This window comes from Necator americanus, chromosome X, assembly GCF_031761385.1.
Source record: "Necator americanus strain Aroian chromosome X, whole genome shotgun sequence".
Taxonomy (NCBI): domain Eukaryota; kingdom Metazoa; phylum Nematoda; class Chromadorea; order Rhabditida; family Ancylostomatidae; genus Necator; species Necator americanus.
The window spans coordinates 12898720-12921037 of NC_087376.1; the positions used below are offsets into that span (position 1 = coordinate 12898720).

At 42.8% G+C, this 22318-nt stretch overlaps 7 protein-coding genes across 10 annotated transcripts; 3 read left to right on the plus strand and 4 right to left on the minus strand.

The window, feature by feature from the left end:
* Positions 1–2469: 2469 nt before the first annotated feature.
* Positions 2470–2754, minus strand: RB195_022765 (uncharacterized protein; the record flags this gene model as incomplete). The annotated part of the gene is made up of 1 exon (XM_064209983.1): positions 2470–2754. One exon carries the CDS (start codon positions 2752–2754, stop codon positions 2470–2472), a length of 285 nt encoding a protein of 94 aa, XP_064065864.1.
* A 7050-nt stretch (positions 2755–9804) lies between these two features.
* Positions 9805–12467, minus strand: RB195_022766 (uncharacterized protein; the record flags this gene model as incomplete). 2 transcript variants are annotated; one of them, XM_064209984.1, is made up of 5 exons in its annotated part: positions 9805–9871; positions 9978–10028; positions 12035–12178; positions 12258–12359; positions 12418–12467. In XM_064209984.1, 5 exons carry the CDS (start codon positions 12465–12467, stop codon positions 9805–9807), a joined length of 414 nt encoding a protein of 137 aa, XP_064065865.1. The 2 variants fall into 2 exon arrangements, with proteins under 2 accessions (XP_064065865.1, XP_013290454.2); XM_013435000.2 differs by lacking the exon at positions 9805–9871 and adding an exon at positions 11611–11688 and having other exon boundaries at positions 9974–10028.
* A 188-nt stretch (positions 12468–12655) lies between these two features.
* Positions 12656–13477, plus strand: RB195_022767 (uncharacterized protein; the record flags this gene model as incomplete). Its single annotated transcript, XM_064209985.1, has 1 exon — positions 12656–13477. One exon carries the CDS (start codon positions 12656–12658, stop codon positions 13475–13477), a length of 822 nt encoding a protein of 273 aa, XP_064065866.1.
* Positions 13478–15581: 2104 nt separating this feature from the next.
* Positions 15582–15890, minus strand: RB195_022768 (uncharacterized protein; the record flags this gene model as incomplete). The annotated part of the gene is made up of 1 exon (XM_064209986.1): positions 15582–15890. One exon carries the CDS (start codon positions 15888–15890, stop codon positions 15582–15584), a length of 309 nt encoding a protein of 102 aa, XP_064065867.1.
* A 361-nt stretch (positions 15891–16251) lies between these two features.
* On the minus strand, positions 16252–17754 carry RB195_022769 (uncharacterized protein; the record flags this gene model as incomplete). Of its 2 annotated transcripts, none has more annotated exons than XM_064209987.1 (3): positions 16252–16980; positions 17237–17383; positions 17458–17754. In XM_064209987.1, the coding sequence occupies 3 exons, from the start codon at positions 17752–17754 to the stop codon at positions 16252–16254; spliced, it is 1173 nt and encodes a 390-aa protein (XP_064065868.1). The 2 variants fall into 2 exon arrangements, with proteins under 2 accessions (XP_064065868.1, XP_064065869.1); XM_064209988.1 differs by having other exon boundaries at positions 17458–17661.
* Positions 17755–18099: 345 nt separating this feature from the next.
* Positions 18100–19030, plus strand: RB195_022770 (uncharacterized protein; the record flags this gene model as incomplete). The annotated part of the gene is made up of 2 exons (XM_064209989.1): positions 18100–18485; positions 18604–19030. 2 exons carry the CDS (start codon positions 18100–18102, stop codon positions 19028–19030), a joined length of 813 nt encoding a protein of 270 aa, XP_064065870.1.
* A 191-nt stretch (positions 19031–19221) lies between these two features.
* Positions 19222–22253, plus strand: RB195_022771 (uncharacterized protein; the record flags this gene model as incomplete). 2 transcript variants are annotated; one of them, XM_064209991.1, is made up of 3 exons in its annotated part: positions 19222–19458; positions 19746–21115; positions 21242–22253. In XM_064209991.1, 3 exons carry the CDS (start codon positions 19222–19224, stop codon positions 22251–22253), a joined length of 2619 nt encoding a protein of 872 aa, XP_064065871.1. The 2 variants fall into 2 exon arrangements, with proteins under 2 accessions (XP_064065871.1, XP_064065872.1); XM_064209990.1 differs by lacking the exon at positions 19222–19458 and adding an exon at positions 19588–19723 and having other exon boundaries at positions 19891–21115.
* Between the last annotated feature and the right edge of the window lie 65 nt (positions 22254–22318).

The following is a 22318-nucleotide window of genomic DNA, read 5'->3' on the forward strand; positions in this document are numbered from 1 at the left end:
CTCCTGATACCGTTATGATCGCTACAGTAGCCTGGTTGCTCCTCTTGTGCTACGTCTTCAAGACGCCCCGCCCACGGCACCCTCCCCACCTATTTCGCCGCGTCTACCGCTCTTACGACAATCTTTTTCGCCGTTCTTGCAGCTCTTATGATGCGCTTTTAAAATCGAACGGAAAGGAAAGCACCTGGTATTAGATGTTCTTTGAAGGTCTACATAAAGTGTGCTTGTAAGTTAATATAAAAGAAGGAAAGAATGAAACTGGTTTGTATAAGTGATATGCTATTTAGAAATGCGAGTGAAAATCAAATTATCCTGTCTCGACTTGTTAGGTGGAAAACACTCATCCATTTCTGGGAATGCGAGATATGTTTCAAAAAATGTCTCACTGATCGGTGTTATGCTATCTTCTTTACTTTTTTTTCGCTTTCTAAGAGTTTCTTTTCGCTTATCTAGCTGGGTAAAACTGGCATCCAACGATTAACGAGGCGCGAATAATCCCTCGCAGACATACACAGTACCTAAAGGTATATCTCGAAGATACAAAGGTCTCTGTTCGCCACTAATACACCTAACCTGTCGTATTGATTAAATGCAGAGAATGGATAGAAATGAAGCGATAAAACGCTGTTGAAAGAAGTTCGAAAAATCATACAAAGTTTCATTATATAAAACTGTATAAAACGTACAAGCAAGTATTGAAATATTTGACATACGCTTTATATAAACATTATATCTATGCAAAATTTTTAAAAGGTAAGATGTAGAAAGGAGTTTAAAGAATGCATACAAAGTAATAGGCGCATAAAGTCGCGGTTATTATAGCTGCTGCATTTGGAACTTGAACACGAATTCGTTGAATGGCATCGTGACAAACACATACTTATGCACTACTACTTTATATAGAAGAATTAGGACATGAAATGTGTTAAATTATGAGATGTGTGAAAATATATGTATATTATTCTTTTCCCTGCAGCATCTTTTTGAGATAATTTTTACTTATGTAAAGTTACGTTGGATAGAAGGATCTACTTCTTCTCTTTTATTCCGAATAATATGCGCATAGTTTACTATACCCGTACGTCAGAATTCACTGCTGCAGTTCATGTTTGGCTCCCCTCCTTTCAAAATCCGCACTATCCACTGCTTCGTCGCGGCGCGAACGTCGCGCGCGGCGTTGATTAGTGAGATAGGAAGGCGGGGTGTAGTGATCTCAGGCGGTCGTGGAAGATATATAGTTGCTGGAGCGGCAGCCGTAATTACGCGGAGAGGCGCGGTGCTGAAGGGAGGACAGGGGCGATCATCGGTCATCGTCGGTCAACTTCTATGTCTGAACTCGGCACAACTTTACTCTCCAGTCTGATTGTGTTCGAATACTCATTGTCCAGCAAATGTGCCAGCTGGGCGAGCCAGCTGCGCGAGAGTGCAGCTGTCACAGATTGTTTGTTATCTCTTTGTGTTGCTCTTTTATTTCGATATTCTGTGTTCACTTTGTGACACTCCCCCTTGGTGTGGATAACGAAGGCACTGACTGCTCGTCTTAGTGATTCGTGAGCGTATCTAGCTCTTCCCCTATCCTTTCTGATTCGACGGTTGCATACCGTATCTGGTAAAATTCATAGAGCCTTGTTGTGGTATGTACCGCTGCAGCACATGCACGCCTTGCGTTTGTTCTAGCAAGGATCAGTGTCGTGGCGGCTGTCGAGACAAAATATACGACGTGTTCGTTTTGATCTCGCTTCCACAGTCGTATACACTGGACAGCTATCTCAGTAATGCTCTCCGATGGCCAAGTAGGATGAGCAGATGAGAAAACGTTTTTCCGATCTCATGTAGTTGAGCTGTCTTCCTCTCAGGTATTTCCTTGTCGTCTCTCAGGAATTCCTCGATCCTGTCTATCCGTTCATCCAGTAGCGCTCTCCGCTCGTTTCCTAGAAGCTCGTTCCTTGGTTGAATGCTCTCGGTGGGATTGGTTAAAAGCAGTTCGTTCGTCTTCTCCTGCTCTTTACATTCGTATTTGTCATATAGATCTAAGAGGTCTTTTTCAACTTCCTCCTATCCAACATTCCTTCGTGCCACATGATCTAGATGTTCCAAAGTAGTCTCATTTGTCGAGCCTTTTTTGGATATTGTCTTCTTAGCTGCCACTTACTTCAGCGGAGTTAGGTCTTGACTCACTAAATGTGCGTAACAAGGAGAAGTCGCCACCAATTTCTCAAGCGAGTTCTTGGTGATTTCAACGCTTTCCTTCCTGCTGTGAATGTTGCCGCTCTGGTTACGGAACTGTTCTTTTATTTCCGTATTACATTGCCCAAACTCGCAGCGAAGATCTCATGTCTCCTGCTCTGCATGTTTTCGTTCTGGTTGCTGATCTGTTCATTGATTTCAGCGTATGAATGCTCTCGCTTTGGCTACGGGCCTGTCCCTCTATTTCCGTGTAGCAATGCTTGAATTCGCGGCGAAGTTCCTCTATTGCGCCTTTGTCTGAACGAAGACGTTGATATGGTTCCCTCTTTTCTTTTGATACTCGGTTTCCCTGATTTTTGTCCCGAGCTGTCGCTGAAATTCCTCGATGAATTCGACTTCTCTACGAGCAAAGTCGGCCATACAGGTAGGTTCCAGAGTGACTTCGTTCTGCGTATCACAGAAGAAGTAGCTTCTCGAATCTGCCATCTTGCTGTCACCTAGCACAAGAAGTCCGTACAATTCGTACGTTAGGTACAATTCTTGGGCAGCAGCGCTGATCCTTTCCATTGTAATATTGGCAGCTTGATGAACCTGCTATAAGCGACATTTGTAGAGCGTCCCCATACTCCTGCGAAATGTTGAGGTTTCTAACCAGCGGTCTTAGTTAACAAATCCGAAAGATTATTGGAGCGAGTACAATAACTTTCAGAGAATTAGGGGTTTTTTCTGAGTATTTTTTCCAGTTGTGAACGCTGAAGCCAGTCTAATGCACGAAAGTGTATAGCGAATTTCCTCAATAAATTTGGGTGCGTATCGTTAGGTACCTGCAGCCTCCGCGACAACCTATCCTTAGGGGAAACGACTGGCAAAGGCAATCGTTAATTGCCCTGCGCATCAGTTAATAGCGTCAGCAGAGCATTGCGCTGCGATTGCCTTATCCTTCGCCCGTCACGTCGTCCATCTTCGGCCCTCATCGTCTAATGAGGTACGGAACATGATTAGCAGGAGCACGCTATCTCTGATATTGCTTCTGTGTCGATCGCCTACGTATAGAGATACATCGAACGATTTCACACGACATGGCAGAAATAGAAAATAAATGTGTTTTGTTTGTGTAAAACAAACAAATCGAAACTTTTACAAATTATTGCAGTATCTTACGTGCATTCAATGATCTCTGTAAATACAAATGTATATATATATATATATCTTCTATATAGTTTTTTCAATCATAAATGTACGTCTTCTAACGATCAGATTCTCTCTTTTATACTTTTTAACTTTTATACTGGATCGTTTGCAGCTTCATTTATGTTTTTTGATGTTGTTTTGTTCCCGTACAGATATCCTACGTTTTTGCACCATTTTTACCACTTTCATTCTCTACATTTTCTCCAGTTTCTACGTTGCTGCGTTGTTTCTTTGAACCTTCCTAAAAGTCAGCTCTATCACGTTATTGCAATACATACACGGCACATAACCTCAGTGACATGGCGTGGCTTAGTGATCACAGTTAGTCTAAGATATAGCTGTTCTGGAATACCGACAGCCTCTTCTGCAGGCAGTTCATTCGGCTGCGGGTACCTAACGACCGCCCCCCCCCCCCCCTCCCCCCCTCCTCCCAAATAAATTTGCGTTCCTCAGTCTATCTTTTCCTCGTAAACATGTCATCGTTGCTATTTGATGTCATTGTTTTCCTTCTTTCCTTTGCGAACTGGATTCATTAGTTGCATGAGAATTACTGAGAATATGTATTAAAGTATATTGGAGTCAAAACGACATGAAGCACGGAGCTGCTGCGCTCGAAGAGGCGCGGTAGAGCGTAGCCGTTAGGATCTAGTGGAGATCCATGCTAGCTGTAGTTCGCAATGGACCCACATCGATCCCAACCGCTGCCTCCAGCGCGTCGCTTCGAGCGCACCCGCTTACGCAGATGCAACCTGCTCCATGTCGTTTTGACCCGACTCTATGTGCCATGCAGATTTAATAATTTTAAAGATGGTTTCCATGCTTGATATCGTTGTTTTTGTGCATGCTTTCAGAAGGTATAGATAACTCTTAAGAAGGGCTCCTGTTACTGCAATTATGGTGAGAAGTAGATACCTATACCATCGCAGATAGATGTCTAAGATGTGCTTGAGATCAGGCCAATGGAACTCCTAGGTTCTGTTGTGATCTGACTCGATATAATACATGAAACTTCCTCGGAAATTATGCGCGCATTTGAAGATTCATGTCAGTTCGAATGTCATTGTTTTTATTCCTCATCTTAGGGAGCAATCAATTTTGATTCGAGCGGACTCGAAAAAGAATCCAAGTTCGGATAATGTGCCTTCAGAAAAGCAGGGGATAGTAAAGCTGTCACTCCCACATTCAACTTCAGCAATATATTGTGGAATCTAGATTTGCCTGTTATAGTAACAGTTATTCCTTTACTGCACTGGTAACATCCGTTGAGATAAGTGTTTTCGGTCTTGCGATGCGAATCCATGATATGGATGTGGGATAAATCTTATTTTTTGATGTGCAATGTGATGTGGGAGGGATGTGGGAGTACTTTGGTGATGTCGAAGAAGGTCGTTCCGATCCTATCCTCCATGTACACCTTACTTGAGACTCAGCAGCCACGCAAGTGCACCCGTCTCTTGAATAATATTGTAAAGTTTTTGCATGCTCGTGTGAAGGACAGCTAAGTAGTGGACGTGTCTCCTTACTTACCTTGTATCCCATATCGCTAGTTTGTCGAGGTAATGAAAACTTGTTCAAGGCAGGTAATGATGGAGTTACTAGTACGCTTAATGTCAAATCTATACTGTGAATTTGGTTAAAAAGGTGTAATGTCCAAGTACGCAGGATCCGAGCGCAGAGCCTTTGCTGATCTCAAGACGGAGCTTCACTTCTTCTTTCAAACGTATGCTACTTGAAGAGTTCGTGGACGTTATCATCTTTGGTGCTGAGTATATCCTGTAGAACAGGCAACAGGAGCTTAGATAGAGACAGTCGCATCCTGGGCTACCGCATGATAACGTGCAGCCGGTAATCCCACGGAAAGAGTTGCCGATGGCTAACTCAGACAATATGCTCGTCTTGTTGATATCAGCACACTTGTTTCCTGTTTTTTTGTGTTTGTTTTGGATCTCTTAGCTCTACCGACTGAATGTAATTAGAACTTTCAAAATCTATCAAGGAGTCTAGTTTCTGAAAAAATTACCTGCGGGTACACATTAACAAGGCTGAGTTCGAGATAATTGCACCCCAAGGATATATGATTTTTGACTTGAACATATTTTTCGAAAAGTGAAATGATAGTTACATATTCGTAATCTACATAACATTGCGAACAATCTGAAATCTCTCACAGCTACAACTCCATGACTCTGAAGATGTTGTAAATTTGACTAAAGTGACATGTTTGAACTCCAGGAGCGACCGACATTACCAGCTTAAAAATTGTTTTCTTGCAAAATATGCAAGACAACTATTTGTTGTAGGAAGACATTATCTCTTGGTTTTATAGCTCAACAGGATTTTCTGTTTTCTTTTTTTGCAGCTAAAGTTACAACTTTGATATTTTGCATCTTTTACTCTGATTTTTGACAGTTCGTAAATCGCTAGCAAATTAGGTTGGCATCTATCGGCACAATACAATAGAGAACAGTCTTTGTCCTATGAATTTTTCCGATTTCTTCTCTAATATGTTTTAGCTGCGGTCAATTTTGAACCTGCAAAGATACAGAACTTTTCATGTCTCTTTACAGAAAGTTTTTTTTGCAATTTATTGAAGTTTCTTCAAATATCAAGTGGATGTGTTTAATCAGAAAAAAAGAGATATATTGAATGATGCTAATTTCAAGAAATTCTGTAGCATTCAAATTTTCATCACAAATTCCTTCAGCCTGTATGGGGGATTATTGTCATCCAGGCGCGCGGACCCATCAAATACCTTAGGGTACACATCGAGCTACGGCTGTGTTACCGCATTGATTACTACATTTGAAAAGAACAAAATAACTACAGGGAAGAATTACAGATGGTAGAATCGTTTTGTAATCCTAGATCTTTAGGAACAGAAAAAAGGGTAGATGTGAATCCGTCATCGAGAATTTTTCCGAGGGGATAACCATCCCACCACACCTAAGACAAAAATTCTTAATTAATAGTGTTCCAATATCCAGTGTCTGCTGGATGTCGATATAGTGAAATTCCACTCCGACTTCCATACACTCCAATGACTGAACAATTTCGCGTATCCCACGGATACGATTTTTGACGTACAGTCCTGTTTTAGGGAGAAGTTTTCAATAAATTTAAGACGACTTCAGAGTTCGTTAGGAAAATGACCTTATTTATGCTTGCTGAAGATTTTAAGCTTTGGAAATTAGAGAGGGTAAGCCGTGCTTAGATAGTTTTGGGGTTTACCTCTAGTTTCTACAAAAAGGTGGGTCGTTTACTGTCCGTAACCTTAGAATTAGACATAAGAAAACTGGATTCCTTTTCGCTAGTGGAATAAATACAAGCTGTCATAGCGATTCCACTGGCGTCGGAATAAGTTGCTAAAGTGTACGATGTGGAGTTGTTGAGTCTTAATTGTAACAAAGTACCCGACTTCCACAAAAATGTGAAAACTTTCAAGAGTGGAAGACGGATACTTTGTTACAATTAAGTTCCGCAATCTATGTTCTTCATTCAGTGGTTCATTTTAATCATCTTATTCCTTCCATAGAAGTTGCTAAAAATGTTTTGCTTCAACCAGGAGGTATGAACTATCCTAGTCGGTCATAGATGGACGCAATCTGTTGAGCAACGGTTCTTTTGCTGATAAGCTCTGTCGTAGCCTGGTTAGTCGATAACAAGAAGTTGGTTATAGAATCCCAAGTACTTCAGGGCACAAATTTGAAGAGTGATCTGTTGTGGGCATAGCATCTATGATGTCTATAAAGTTAGATTTTATTTCTTTATATTTTTTATGCTTTCGGGAATCGCTTGTGCTCCGACAAATAAATTATCGACATATAGAGCAGGCGGAATTTCTCAAGCTTATTCTTCATTTTTTACGTAATGGTTCACGTAAATAAGGATTGAAAAAAGGATTGTTGCGCTGAAAAGAAATGGTAAGGTCATGGTGCCAAAAGTGACTCTGACAAATCTGTATACCACTAGCTTTCCATTTGTCAATGGTCTCTGATCTATAAGCATATCGCAAAGCCTCTATGGCCTTCGTGAAGATATGCTTTAAGAAAAGCCTTCTACTCGTCCGATAGAAAATCATACTTTGCAGTGCGGAAGCGTAGCAGAATTCCGTATAGCTTATGCAGTGTGGCGGGTCTTTGATGAGGGACATCATTAAGTGAAGCACAGTTCTTGTAATGCTCGGATGCATAAAACACTACTTTTAATTTCGTAGTGTCTTTATGGAGATGAACAGTGGTTGATGTGGAAGATAATGCTTCATCCTTCCAACTGTGTCCTTGTTCTCGTCCACTTCTTCGAGGATATTTTTAGTAAGTTGATCTTGAAAGATGCTGTGATATTACTGGAGAATATGTGGCTCTTGCTGATATTTGCGAAGCACGCTTCGCAGTCGATGGAGCGCTAATAGTTTGTTATCTTTATTATCATGATCTTCCAGTACTTGTGCGTTTATACTAGCTTTTTTTCCTTGTCAGGACCGCAGAACTGCTTTCCTACATCATGAGACTGAATGTTCCAGGGACGTTTCCATAGATCTTCTTAGCCATGAGATTCCACTTAATGTACTGGCGAATGTAGTTAATTTCCATCCTGCATTTTATAATTCGTACTTTGTCCAGAAATCATATGTCCTAGAAGTATCGGTACGAGGATGAGTCCAGAAGGGAGAGTAAAATGCGGTATTTGAAAGTTGATGAAGTTACGGAGTTAATCGTAGCCAATCAATATTTTTGGAAATGCAGTGTCTTCCTTGCATGGAGTGCTAAGTTTTATTTGTTGTTGATCAATAAATTGTAGGTCTTCTTCCCTTGAGGAAGGTCTTTCGTAAAATTGTCGTGAGTGTAGTAACGAAGTTTATGTTTTTCTTCAGAGTGCCATACACTCAGACATGTTTTGGTGCACTGAATTTCCTTTATGGTTTCTGTTCCAAAGGTTTTATAGTAACAGTGTCTTGACTAGCTAGTTCAAGTTCCTTGGCAAGTTTGATATCAATAAACCTTCGATCTGCCCCCGTATCTAAGAGTATCGTAATGAACACTTGTGTCCCTGAATGCAGTGCTTTCATGGTTCCTGTCAGAAGGAATATCTCCCATTTTTAGTAGGTTGGTCTTAAAAAATGCTATGATACTGCTGAAGAATATTTTGTTCTGGCTGATATTTGCGAAGCATATTCCGCAATCGATGAACTACTAATGTATTTATATTAGCCTTTTCTTCTTTCTCAGGGTGGTGCACGCTGTTAATCAATCCTCTTGGGATGCGCTCACACATTCACATTCGACTTCAATTTACAGTACAGTTCATAAACCTATAAAAAATACTTGCGGTAGGCCGACGAGTCATGTATGAAGTCAGCTTTTTTATACTCTCAGAGAAGTCTGGTATCAATTTATAGATCTCCTAGAGATAAAAAGCTCGTTCATCTTCAGTGGGGTTCCAGATTATCGGTCATGAAGTTGCAATCGAGTCTCTTGTCAACGACGCAGCATCCATCATTAACCAGTTTCTTATATGTGAGATAATCATCCTACATCTCTGCAGTTCGAGGTAACAAGTAATGTCGAGGTGAGTCTGAGCCAAAGACGAACTTTAAGGGACAGACTATATGAAAAGGGTACTTACAGTTCAGATAAAATGAACCGTAGCCAGTTGACGCGACTCGTCCTCAGTGAAGATGTGCGCTGATACTTCGCAAGCCGCAGCATGGACCCCGGAGCATTCGTTTTAGCTTTTCCCTGGTTCTCATATTTTTGTGTAAAATAGCCAACAAAAGTAGTTACGTGGTCTTATCAAGTACTTTCTCGTTAATTCTGTTTTTTTTCTGCTGCTAGGACGCCTTTACTGTTTTAGTTTATGGGATATCATCTGTTCCTTTTTTTGTGTAGTTGTACATGATTAGCTTCTTTCGCGATCGTGTTATGTCATGTTTCTTGTCAGACATGTTGTTCAATTTTGAAAAACGAGCGAGAGCCTTGCGAAAGCCTTCTCGTTCCACGTAGATGTATCAGCGAGACATGTCAACGACAGGTCTGCGGAGGTGTGGAAGTAATTAACGAAGGTTGGCGAAACTGCCGTTTTCAGGGCATATATTTCTCAAATTTAGAGTTTGCAAGTATATTTGAAATCAACGGCTTATTTGCTTTTGATTATGAACTGAAAGTACGCAATTATACGCTCAAAATTGTGACATTTCGAAAAATATTTATGCACAGCAAAATTAGAATTATATACAATGCTATTTCAGTTCTTAAAACCAAGAAAACAACAGGTAAGACATGAATTTACTGCGGCGGTAGATGAGTGACAGGAAAGCACTTCGCACACTAACTCAGAAGAAAAAACGCAAGTGGCAAAATGCTCCTGACACTGATCCTGTTTGATGTAGGGAGTACTAAGGAATATCGTTGCATTTGTATCAATATAAAGTTAATCCGATAGTGCAATCGGCAATTCTAAACCATTGAGTAGCTCGGTGACAAATCTTCTAACGGTCCTTGAAGCATGAAAAAAATGCAAACGAGCGGAAACAGTATACACGAAAAAAAAAACAACATATCCATACTATAAATGCAGAGTAAGCTGATCATAAACTAAATTACATTTCGAAGCAGTTTACGACGGCATCTGCGAACTCGGTTGTGGAGGCGTATCTATTCAAAATAAACACATCTCTAGGGCCGACAATTTCAAATATGATTAAAAATCTTCTAATAAAAACTTCATATAATCTTTTCAAGTGAATCCTAAGATTTTCAAAAGACTGCAGAACTCCAAAGTTTGGTGGGCCACTTACCTTTATTTCCTTGGATGGATCCTTTTCAGGGCCGAGTATTAGGTTCGCTACTTATTTTTTTACACCCGCGTATCCTTTACAATTTCTTAATCAGACATCAATGCTAATCTGTCGATATATTGGCCATGAGTGTCTATTACTTTAAGACTCAAAGAACAACTCAACAGCGGATTTGAAGTCGATGAAAGAATTAAACAGTTTTCGTCTCAGTGAACGCCTAAAAGCTCGCAACAGTGGTAGTCTGATTGAGATCTGAGGAGGAGGTCAGATGGGGAATCGTTCTCCAATTAAGCGCCTCAAGATAGAGATGAGTGGACGCGCATTGTCGTGGGGATAACTTTCCATTGGTGTTGATTCAGCTGTGGTTTCCAAAGTGGCTGAACGCATCGGGAGAGGGCATCGCACAAACCGAATATCTTTATCTTAGAGGATGCAGCTTTCGTTTCTCGTGATGGTCCTGCAGAAACTCTAGTAGGCGCGGGCTAAAGAGTTTGTTGCAGATGCTGATCGGGCCTGAACGATTGGACTCGATCAGCGCGTGGGATAGAAATCCCGACAAAACTTTCGGTAGCTTCGATGGTGTGCTTAGCAGCTCCGAGCATCGTCGACGTCATGGTGTTTGGGAACCACTCCAAGGAACTGCGTGAGTCGTCGTCGACGCAGGTGTTTCGTGTGCGGCATATCGTTGAGAGAGAAGTTTTCTCGCCGAAGCGGCGGAGCCAGCTGTTGACGGTAGCAGTGTAGCGTGAAATAGCGGTCCGCTCACCCAACTCCCCGTTGATGTTGGTGGCTCCGTGATGCGCCTTGTGACATCACTTCCACTCGAAGAAGCAGATCCCTGAGGAACGATGTCGATCCATCTGCGTAACGCAACTTCGGAAGGCCGAACACAACGTTCTTTATCTTCGAGGCTCATATCGCCACAACAAAACCTTTGGAACCAACGTTGTGCTTCTCTCACTGCAAACAGCGTTGACATTCCGCCACAAACCTGCCCAGCTTGAACTCGTAGAAGAAGGTTTGGTGAGAATCTTGCCTGGACATGTTATCTTCCAAGTCTTGGTACGGACCAAATACTGATTTTCGTTCAAAATCACCTCAGCTCTAATAACCACAACGAAATGCGCTACAAAACGGTATACAGCTTCTAGTATTAAAAGATGAGTGTAACTGGAAAAAATTTGTCGCGAAAAGACAACAAAAAACGCGCATTATTTTTGCACCAATCAAATACTGTTTTTACCTTGTTTTTGTAACAGGAACGTTTCTGTGCCCATCTAAGAATTGTCCACAAATGTGAAAACTTGTTATCATAGCAATATTCGGTACAGCGAAAAATTTAAGCACATTTCTTTACACTATTCTATTGTTAAAACCTCAAAATCTCGAAGAAAAATCACGTTGAATGCTCCGATAAAGAAGAGCGGAAATTATCTTACTTTACGACAATAAACATGACATATCGCTTCGCATCATAACTCTGTTTCTTCATTTCTATAGTACTAGATGCAGTGGATCTGTAAAGTTTCATCAAATTTGCCTAGCGATTCTGTTTGAGTGGATTACGAATATAAAGCTGCAGCGTGACAATATATTACTTCTGGATGTATCCGAAAACGTTCATACCAACTTCATTTACAGTTCCCTCTTAGATGATGTTACACTACAAATAAACAACAAGACCCCAGATGCCTTCATCTCCACTCTATCGAATTATAGTGGAACTTCTGCTTTGGTGACTTTTTTACCAACGAAAAATAAAGTAGTGTATGAACATTTAATCTTCCGTGTTTGTCAGAACTTCTCAAATAAGTCTCATTTGCTATCTATGAAAATGGTAAGTCAACTCAGAAGAAAACCTACCCTCCCATGTCTCGGGTACGAATCTTCCCGTCTTTAACCACCTTCTCAACAGCTGTTTGTAAAGCGCTGCCATAGTCGTGTAGGTGAAGATGCTTCAACATATTCGCTGCGCATAGAATCATTGCCGTAGGATTAGCTATTGATCTGATATGTACAGAAATAACAAACTAGAATTTCAATAGTAAAACGAAATCATATGACCAAACAAATGTGCTTATCTGACCTTCCTAAAGCCTGTTGAAATGAATGTCGGCTTCCTGGTTCAAAAATAACGTAATCACTTCCTACTGATTGTCCAGTAACAACTCCTGCACCGCCAATAAGACTAGAATTCAATAGTAAAACGAAAAGAACCAGTCACTTGTTCTCTTGTTTCATGTTACTATTTTCGTTCCAATTTCTGCAAATGGAACTGTAAAGGAAAATCATGCATGCATAGTACGCTTTCGAACACGACGCTGCTTACAATTATTTCGACGTTCCTAAAAACGAGACTTGAGAAGAACCATCAATTTACACGGATTGTCAACCTCCCAATCGATGGTTCTTCTCAAGGCGTGTCTCGACTGTAATATCTTTAGATGGTCCGGGAATTACTTTGCACAGCGTAGAGGTTTAGCTATGGGGCACAGATTGGCTCCCACCTTAGCTATTTCACTTATGGCCAAAATTGAAGCACCTGTTCTGGAAATGCGTCATTTGTTCTACTCTCGGTACATTGACGATTGCTTTGTCATTTGCGCCATCCAAGCGGAGATGGACAAATGCTTTGACTTGTTGAACCGACAGTCCAAACACATAAAACTTACTAGGGAGAAACCACAGGGCAATTGGCTTCCTTTTTTGAACATCCAGGTTGGCATCTCAAGCGGTACGTACAAAACGAAATGGTATCGTAGGCCCAGTAATAAAAACATCTTGGTTCATTTTCTTTCTACTCATCCATTTCATATGAAGAAAGCTGTGCTTAACAACATGTTCAGCACGGCAAGAACCGTTTGTAGTGGACCTGAGGAGAGAAAGGAATCATTAACTTTGGCTCACGAAATTGCTGTTTCGAATGGTTATGAAATCCGAACGTCTGAAACAAGACGATACCGAAGTGAACGAGCACGGCAATTGGAAAACCCCACCACAGATAAGATACCTCTCTGTTTTCCTTACATCTTCGATGAAATGAGCGCTGCCATTAGGCGATATCTGAGGAGAGCAGACTTGGATAGCTCCGTTTCGTTCGTTAAAATACCAACGAACAATTTGAAACATCAGCCAGTTCGGAATCGTTTGTACGATACCAGCTGTACAACACCGAACTGCATTATTTGTTCCACAGGAGACTGCTTGAGATCTGGGATAATCTACCTGATTTCGTGCACGAACAGTGGCAACGAGTATGTCGGTGAAACGGCACGACGCTGTATGTCCGCATCAAAGAGCACGTGAACGGCAAGAATAGGTTACGAGAATGGACACCTTTAGATGTCCATAGAACACAAAAACACGACGGAGCCGATTTTGAAACTAGGGTCCAAATCTTAGCGCACGAATCCAAAACGTTAGCTCAAAAATTGATGGAGGCATTTTGGATTCAGGCCAAAAACCCTAAAATGAACCGCAAGGGTGAATGTCTGTCGACAGCGCGGGAACTCGCGCCGTATCTCGAATGATTCTTCCGATCCGAATGTGACATTCGAACTATTCGCTCTCGCGATCGATCAGTCAGCGGTCCATGCCAGGCGTCTCCGATCTAAGGTGAGCATTCAGTGTAGTCGCTAAATTTGTGATTGAAAGTAGGCGTGGAGTTTAGTTGTGAAGAGGTTGGTCTTTTGAATTGTAGGTTGAATATCGCCCTTTTCAGGCTCTGAAGAAGGCGATATAGCCGAAACGTTAGCCAATAAATTTACTTAACAACCTCGTGTACAGCTTATCAAACTCGATAATATAAACTCAACTATGCCGAGGTTCATTGAAAGTCGAACTTTTCAAAAACAAGACTTCCAAATTGCGGGCACAGCTGAAAAAGTTGGTAGCTTCTAGTTACAAAAATTTCTTTGATGGCAAAGAATTGGTTTTCCAAAGGAAAATAATTGTGTACAAAATCTGTATCTGTACAAAGTCTGTATGTATAAAATTATGCATAAAATTTAATCTGTCTGTACAGAATATATCTGGGTGAAGTTTTAGGAACAAAGGAGTCTTTCTTCCTCTACTGGTGCTTATACCTTATATCTATTTCAGGAATCGGCTGCTTTATGATCTAGATGTGAGAAATTCGAATAGATAACCAGACCATTTCCAAGTTTAGAAATTTCATGGTATTCGGACAAACCAATAGCATTGGAAAAATAGCAACAAATGCAAATGAATTTCTAGTGATTCATAATGCACACATGTGCACAGCATACTGCACTACACATTGCATGTGCGTTTCACAGGAAGGTGTAGAAAAAGGAACATCCAACAAATCGTGCAACCGAACACCTCCAATCATCTTTAAAGCTTCTATCGTTAATCAGTGATCAAATCAGAAACTAGTTTTTGGAGTCGCACTTCCGGTTTTGGTTCTTTAGTTAGCATCAGTTAGTGCCACCATATCTCGCGTGAAAATATTACATGAATGAATGGATGATTATGTATAAATGTAAGTGCTAAACAATGTAATTAATGCAATATAAATGTACTGCAATTTAATGTAGTGCAACGTGAATTCAAATGCATATGTAACGTAATATTATGTCGTGTGAAGCAGATGAAAATATAATTCGATGCAATATGAACGGAAGTGTTAATGTAATATAAGTATAGTGTAATCTAAATACGAATGTGGTGTAATCTAATGTATGAAACGTGTGTAAATTACGTAATATATAGTCGGGTCAAAACGCTGCAAATGCATAAGTCGTTGCGCTCGAACCGGTGGGGCGGAGCACAGCGGTTGGGATCGAGCGTGGACCACCGGTACCACCGATACCACCGCTCACTGCTGCAGTTCGCGATGGTCCCACCTCGATCCCAACTGCTATCTCCACCACGCCGCTTCGAGCGCAACCACTTGCGTGACTCAACTTTGCTTCATATCGTTTTAACTCTCTTATACGTTATGTATGTTCACATGTGCGCGTGCATCTACGCGTATTTTGGCGAAAATTATATGTTGGAGCCGTAAATGAATAGCTGATGTCATCGCTTGACGCGATTACCCGCATCTTCGCCGAGGTGTGCCGTCGTTGAACACAGCTATGCCCAACCTTCTCGATCTTCTGCGAGAACTTGCACAGAATCAATCCATTCGTCGCTATTCCATATTCTGCGAAACTTTACGTCTCGCCTGAACTGCCTATCCACGCCGACTGTGCTCAGGTCCTCTTTTACCACCTCAGTCCAGAACTTCCGCTTTCGATCAGGTGGCTTCTTCCAGCTCGAACACGACAAACTCCTCAGAACTCGCTAAACAAGCCGATCTGCCGGTCTCCTTAATATATGACCAAAGAAGCGAAGACGATTTACTTTAGCCACTTTCGATGGCGGTGCAAGATGTTGATATCTTCTACGTGTCATCCGCCGGATACCACATCAATTTCTGCATAGAGAACTTCATTGTGGCATACTTTAGCCCAAGGGTAATTTGTCTTACTCCAGCTACCACCTTAAACAGTGTCGTACATCCGGCTGGTGTTATAACTGCAGCAATTGTTGGCTGATTCATGTCATCAAGCGAGCGAACGAACTTTCCTGGTACTCCATCGGCGCGGAGCGCTTTGAGAAGACGGCCTCGGTGAGGACAGTCGAAAGTGTCATCAAAGTCCAGAAACGCTAATTGCATTGGCTTCGAATACCGCTGCCAGATTTCGATCATTCTCCTAACGATGAACACCTTGTCAAACGTACATCGGCCAGGACGAAAACCAGTTTGCTAGTCACGCTTTGTTTCTTTGCGATGTTTAATGAGTCCAGGATAATCCGCTCCAATCCCTTGTACATAACACGCAGCAAAGAGATTTCTCGATAATTCCTAGGGTCCGTGACCTTGTGGAGGGGAATTATGATAGCGTGCCTCCACGAATCAGGTATCCTTTCTTCTATCCATACTGAACGGATGATTTTGTCATCTCACTAATCCCAGACGGAGGAAGATATTTTGGCATTTCTGCGCTAATCCCGTCGTCTCCACCAGATTTTCCATTCTTCATTTTTTGAATACAGACTAGAACCTCCGACTAGGTCGGTGGCTCCTCGTTAACCGCATATGTTGGTCTATGAACGTGCTCGAGTTCAGGAGCTGACGGCGCTAACCAGTTCAGCAAGGTCTTGAAGTGTTCCCTCCAAATTGGAAGGGTTGCTTCACCGATAGCTACTCCACTGGCAGTGTTGAGGACAGGAGAACATCTTTTCATTTTGCTGCTATACTGTTTTAGTAGAGCATAGGCTTTCCGCGGGTTCCTGTCCTTCCACACCTTCTCAAACTCCATCGCTCTTGACGTCCACTCGTTGTTGCGGTCCTGTTGCAGTTGACGATGGAGCTTCCTTCTAAGACGCTTTTCCTGGTTGAAGTCACCAGCGTTGCACGCGACACATACAGAATTGTACGTGGATTTTGTTTCCGCAGATGCAAAGGCAAACTTCTTCCGCGGCAGTAGAACAGGGAGCGTTTCCCTTGCAGCGTCTTGGATGTTTTTTGTGAAGGAATCCGCATCGCTAAGCTTCTTCCTGGTCCGTACTCCAACATGAATAGACACACGTTGGCGGAATTTTGTTCTGGATTCATCGTCTTTCAAACCTGCCATGTCGATTTTCGGTTGAAGAGGAACTCCTCGGTTTCTCTTGTGGAACCTTATCTTGAAGCTGAGAAGAACTGGACGGTGGTCAGAGTAGAACGCGACATCCAAAACAGCTCTAGATTTTCGGATATCTGACTGAGGTATGTTCCTCGCCAGAACGTAGTCGAGCTAAAGCTTAAGAGTCCTCATCTTCCGCTTGCGATGCTCTTCAGGCGTTAAAAAGGTTGACCCCTGCCACGTGAGCTGATGGCGTCGATGATTCCTCTTAAACGTAGAAGCGATGATAAGGCCCGTCTGTTCGCACAAGTCGACCGTTGTCACCGTTGTCCGACGTGCGCTCCGCTGGATAATACTATTTTCCTAGCACATCGGATTGCTGTTCGAGTCCCATCTTCGCATTTGCGTCGATTCCGACAATGATTACCTGCTGGCTTGGTATTTTAGACATCAACGAATTGAGTTCATCATAGAAGACGTCCTTACTGTTCTCCTCAGCGGTTCCCGTAGGTGCGTGAGCAATTACGATCCAGAGTTTACGTCCTCTGCGATCCGCAGTCGTAGAAAGGCGCATCTAGACGACGTTGAGCCAAATTCCTCCACTGGGTTCTTGTAATTGTTCCTCACAGCTATAACACAGCCACCTACTTTGTTCTCATCAGCATCGCCGCAGTATATGGTGTAATTTTCGATGCTGATGACGGGCCGATCTCTCATGCGTGTTTCTTGCAGTGCAGCAAAAGGCACACAGAGATATCGCAGTAGTCTTGATAGAGCGGCTTGTTGGAGTTCACTCGATAGTGTTCGGTAGTTCAGCGTGACGAAACAAATGGTTGTTGCCAAAGATTCCATGCTCCCTTCAGGCAGTTGACTTTTCAGGTTATGGGCTTTGGCGGTGTGCTGAACGACAGCACCTTTTTGCAATGTATGGGAATCTTTCGCCATATAACAGTGCAGGTTATATAGCTCGTATAGAGAGTCACCTCTCATGATCAGTTTATCTCAAGATTGTGTTACTTGTATTATTGTTATTGTTGAGTATGTATAAAGTTGTTCAAGTTCAAGTTTGAGGTGTGGTCGGCCCCGAGTGGCACAGAAGGTTCTCAGACGGAAAGACCCGCGTGGCAATAGCTGTTGATACACATTATACCACTCCCCACCCTTCGGCTTATGGTGCATCGGCAAGGACCGATCGACAACTAAGAAAGTGAGTTCTACTATGTCTCTTTTACACGCCGTCCACGTCCAAGTCTTCTCCTAAGCTCTAGTGAACTACATACAGTATTCAATATGACATCAACCATGGCGACGCCGCAAGGCCTTTTGACACGCTCAGGAAACCGTCTGTCGGCAATCATACAGGAAAAGTCCGAAACCATCAATGCGTACGTCCATTCTTCAATGGAGGCAGCTGAAATTTCGGCACTTCGGAAACGGATATGCACAGCCAAAACGGCAATTGGCACCGAAGCAAACAAGCTAGAGGCAACAATGAAGAAGTTCAGCGAAGCAGTGGACAGGTTGGACGACAAGACGCAGTCACTGCCAGATATTATTGGAAGGATTAAAACAAATACTACAGCAGCACAAACTCTTCTGGACAAAGCGAACAAAGTGCTGGCAAGGCTAATTCAAGAGAAGCTTGAATTCAACCAGGAAAAAAGCTCGCTTAACAGGTGTGAAGTTCCGGAAATGAAACTCGCACCAATCACCAATCCCAATTCCAAAATTCAACGGAAAAGTCTGGGAATGGGAGACCTTCTGGAAATCTTTCGACCACACCGCGAATTCCAGAAACATTGACAACCTCTTCAACTACCTTCTTGACGCCCTCGAAGGAGACGCAGAAGAATCTGTGAAGCATTTCGAGGTCTCGGGAAGCATCTACCAATTGGTGATTGAGCATCTAAAGGAGAAATATGGCGACAAACAGGCTTTGATTGATCAACTTTTGAAGAATCTCCACGGCGCACGCGCCCGAACCGACAGTCTAGAAGAGCAGGAAGCACTTTGCGAGCAACTTCACTCTATAACTTCGCAACTGACACTCAAAGGGGGAACACGTCGACAATGTTTTCCTGCAAAAGGAGCTGCTTGCGAAGTTCTCAGTGGGTGTTCAGAGGCATATCTTGCGGCAGAAAACGCAGTTGAAGAACGAAGGAAATTGGAGTACGGCAGCTTTGCTCTCAGCAGCAAGGGAGCATATCAAGACCGAGCTTAAGATCAACCGCCAAGTTGAACATAGCCTAGGAAGTGGAAAATGGAGAAAACAAATGCTGGAAAGAAGAAATATTTCAGCAAAAAAGAAGTAGTCCCACGTGTAGTACCTTGTTTCTACTGCCTAAAAGCGGACATCTAGAGAAGGATTGTGACGAAGTCACTTCTCGGGAGTAACGAGTAAAAGCAATGAGAATGCAGAATCTCTGCCACAATTGTGGAGAAAAGGATCACTGGGCTACGAAATGCCCCAAAGGAACTTGCAGAATCTGCAGACAAGCCGGACACTACACGTCCATTTGCAAAGAACTCTTCAGCTCTCAGGAAACCCGTCAAAAGCCTCCACTCCGAGAAGTACCACAGAAGCAGGGAACGAAGCCTCAACTACCCAAGACCAAGACTATAGCTGCGCTACGAAAGATCAATAATACGGTTGGAAAAACACATGAGTAATTTAGTTGTTCTTTGCATATAATACTTATCAACAAAACAAATCTATTACAGAACGCTTGATGCTTACATTCGCCGACGCAACCATATCGCTCGCCTGAGTATAAAAGGATGTCCCACAACCGTGCGAGCAGCCTTCTCATTCGACGGCCAACAAGGCAACAAGCATCTCAATACCCGCACAGCTTCAATAAAAAATACCAACAAGCAGTGATCTGGTACTGGCAATACTGTATATACCTTTACTGTAAGTAAAGTGTATCCTTCAGTCTTGGTCGACAACTAGACCGCGTGGCAATACGAATAAAATAAATCTATCCGTATCTTTGGAAAACCCTCACAATACCACAAAGACTTCGAAAATAAATACGGTCGCTTCGAATGACTTTAGCAAAGGGGAAAGGAAAGCTTCAGACGCAGTTTTTCACGTCAGCAACACAACGAACGTTCTCATTCTGGCGGGACAAGCCGGAGTACTTAATCCGACAACAGAAGCGTTAGAACCAGTCTACGTGATTCTCGATACAGGAGCTGACCGATCGTTCATCAGTAGCAGTTTGGCTGAGCGCCTCCAGCTGAAAGACGTAGATTCCAGTCGTCTAAGCATCAACACCTTCGGCGCTCACAAGCCTTTCGAAAAGACTTGCGGCATCACGGTTCTCCGCATGTGGGATGCTGAGAGAGTTCCACATACGTTCACAGTAACGAAAATCGATACCATTACAAAACCATTAACAAGAAGCAGACTAAGTCAAGAGGACAACCAGTTCCTGTTCGAAAACGATATTCATCTCTCCATCAACCATACTGTCGAGAAGATCCAGCCAGATATCCTTCTTGGCTGCGCCGATCTTTTCTCACTCCTCAAGGATGGACTAGGAGCTCAAACGACACTCCGATCCGGATTGAAAGCAATCCCCTCGAGACTGGGATATCTCATATCTGGACGAAGCGGCGAAGAGTTAGTCAACTCGGAAAGTTCGGTACAAGTGGCCCAAACAATAGCCTTAGAGGACACAGATAATGATTTTGCGCAGACTTGGGAACAGTTCTGTGAATTCGAGAAGTCCGGGGTTAAGGAATTTTCGGGTCCAATAACGGAGGAACTGAAGCAGACAGGCGCAGAAGTCTGGAAAGCTTTTGAAGAAACTATTGAAAAGAAAGAAGATGGATACTATCTGCGCCTTCCATGGAAGAAGGAAACAAGCGGACTTCCTGACAATAAATCGACTGCATATCGTCGTCTGCAAGCAAATCTTTCTAAGCTTAGGAAGGATCCCAATCTACTGCAGCAGTACGACGACACGGTCAAGAGTCAACTCGAGCTGGGTATCATCGAAGAAGTTGCTGAGGATTTAACAGTCGAGGAAGGAGAAGTTGTGCACTACCTAGCACATCAAGCCGTTGTCACGCCGCACAAAGAAACTACCAAGCTACGCGTTGTGTTCGATGCTTCAGCACATCTAAGCAATTCCCCGTCGCTGAAAGACGTTCTCTATCAAGGACCAGTCATTCTTCCGAAGATGTGGGACATCTTGCTCCTGTTTAGATTTGGAGATGTTGTCATCATCAGCGACGTTGAAAAAGCCTTTCTGCAAGTACGGCTGCATCCCAAAGGCAGAAATGCAACAAGGTTCATGTGAGTACGAGATATCCACCAACCACTCACTCAAGAGAATCTAGTGTTCTTCCGGTTTACAAGTGTGACCGTTGGATTGAACTGCTCTGCCTTTCTGCTTGCCGGAACCATAGTGCATCACCTAAGAACGCATGTCGATGACCAGCTTGCCAAGGAAATCGAAGACAACACATATGTGGACAATCTCATCGTAACCAAAAGATCATCAGGGTTGCGGTTTTACAACGATTCGAAAGTCGTTTTCAAGGAACTCAATATGAACCTTCGCGAATTTGAATCCAATGATAAGCAGTTGAAGAAACGAATCACGTCCGCCGATCTAGCTGGGAATGATAATCCGAAAGTCCTTGGAATACTATGGAACACTGAAAAAGATGAACTAGTGCTTTCGTGCAACTACCCTCCGAAAGCGAAAGTGACAAAGAAGTCAGTCTCAGAACAAGTTACTGCAATATACGACCCTCAGGGATGGCTCACACCTCTCATGCTGGCCGGTAAAAGATTCCTCCGATCGCTGTGGAAATTCGACTACGCCTGGGATACGAAGATATCTGAAGAGCATCAGCAACAATGGAAGGATATCAACCAAGCAGTCAGTGTGTGTGGCTTTCACTATGTGTTGCCGCGAGAGGTTGCTCAGATCGACACTCCAACAAAGCTTGTGCTGTTCTCAGACGCTAGCGGACAAGCTATGGCAAGGTGTACTTACCTTGCTTCCACCCTGGGAAGCAATTTACTCGCTGGAAAATCCAAACTTCCACCCATCAAAGACGTGATGATTCCAAAATTAGAGCTCAACGCCGCTACAATGGCTACTCGAGTTGCACACTCAATCTTTATGGTGATCCAGTATCGCACAAGGATCTCAGAAACAGTCATCCTGTCTGACTCACAAATTACCCTCAAATGGATCGCATCGCCTTTACCTGCCGAAGAAAGAGCAGGAGTATTTGTTAAGAATCGTGTAACCGAGATACGAAAGATTGTGAAGGACATCCCAGTCAATGTTCACTTTGGATATGTGAGCACCGCAATGAATCCAGCAGACTCAGCAACAAGAGGAGTCGATAAGGACGACATGACTGACCATATGTGGTGGAAGGGACCAAAGTTTATCCTGGATCCAATAGAGCAATAGCCAAAGACATGCCGTCTCTTCAAGATACCAAATGACGTGGAGAACGACAGCTGCGCGCTTCCAGT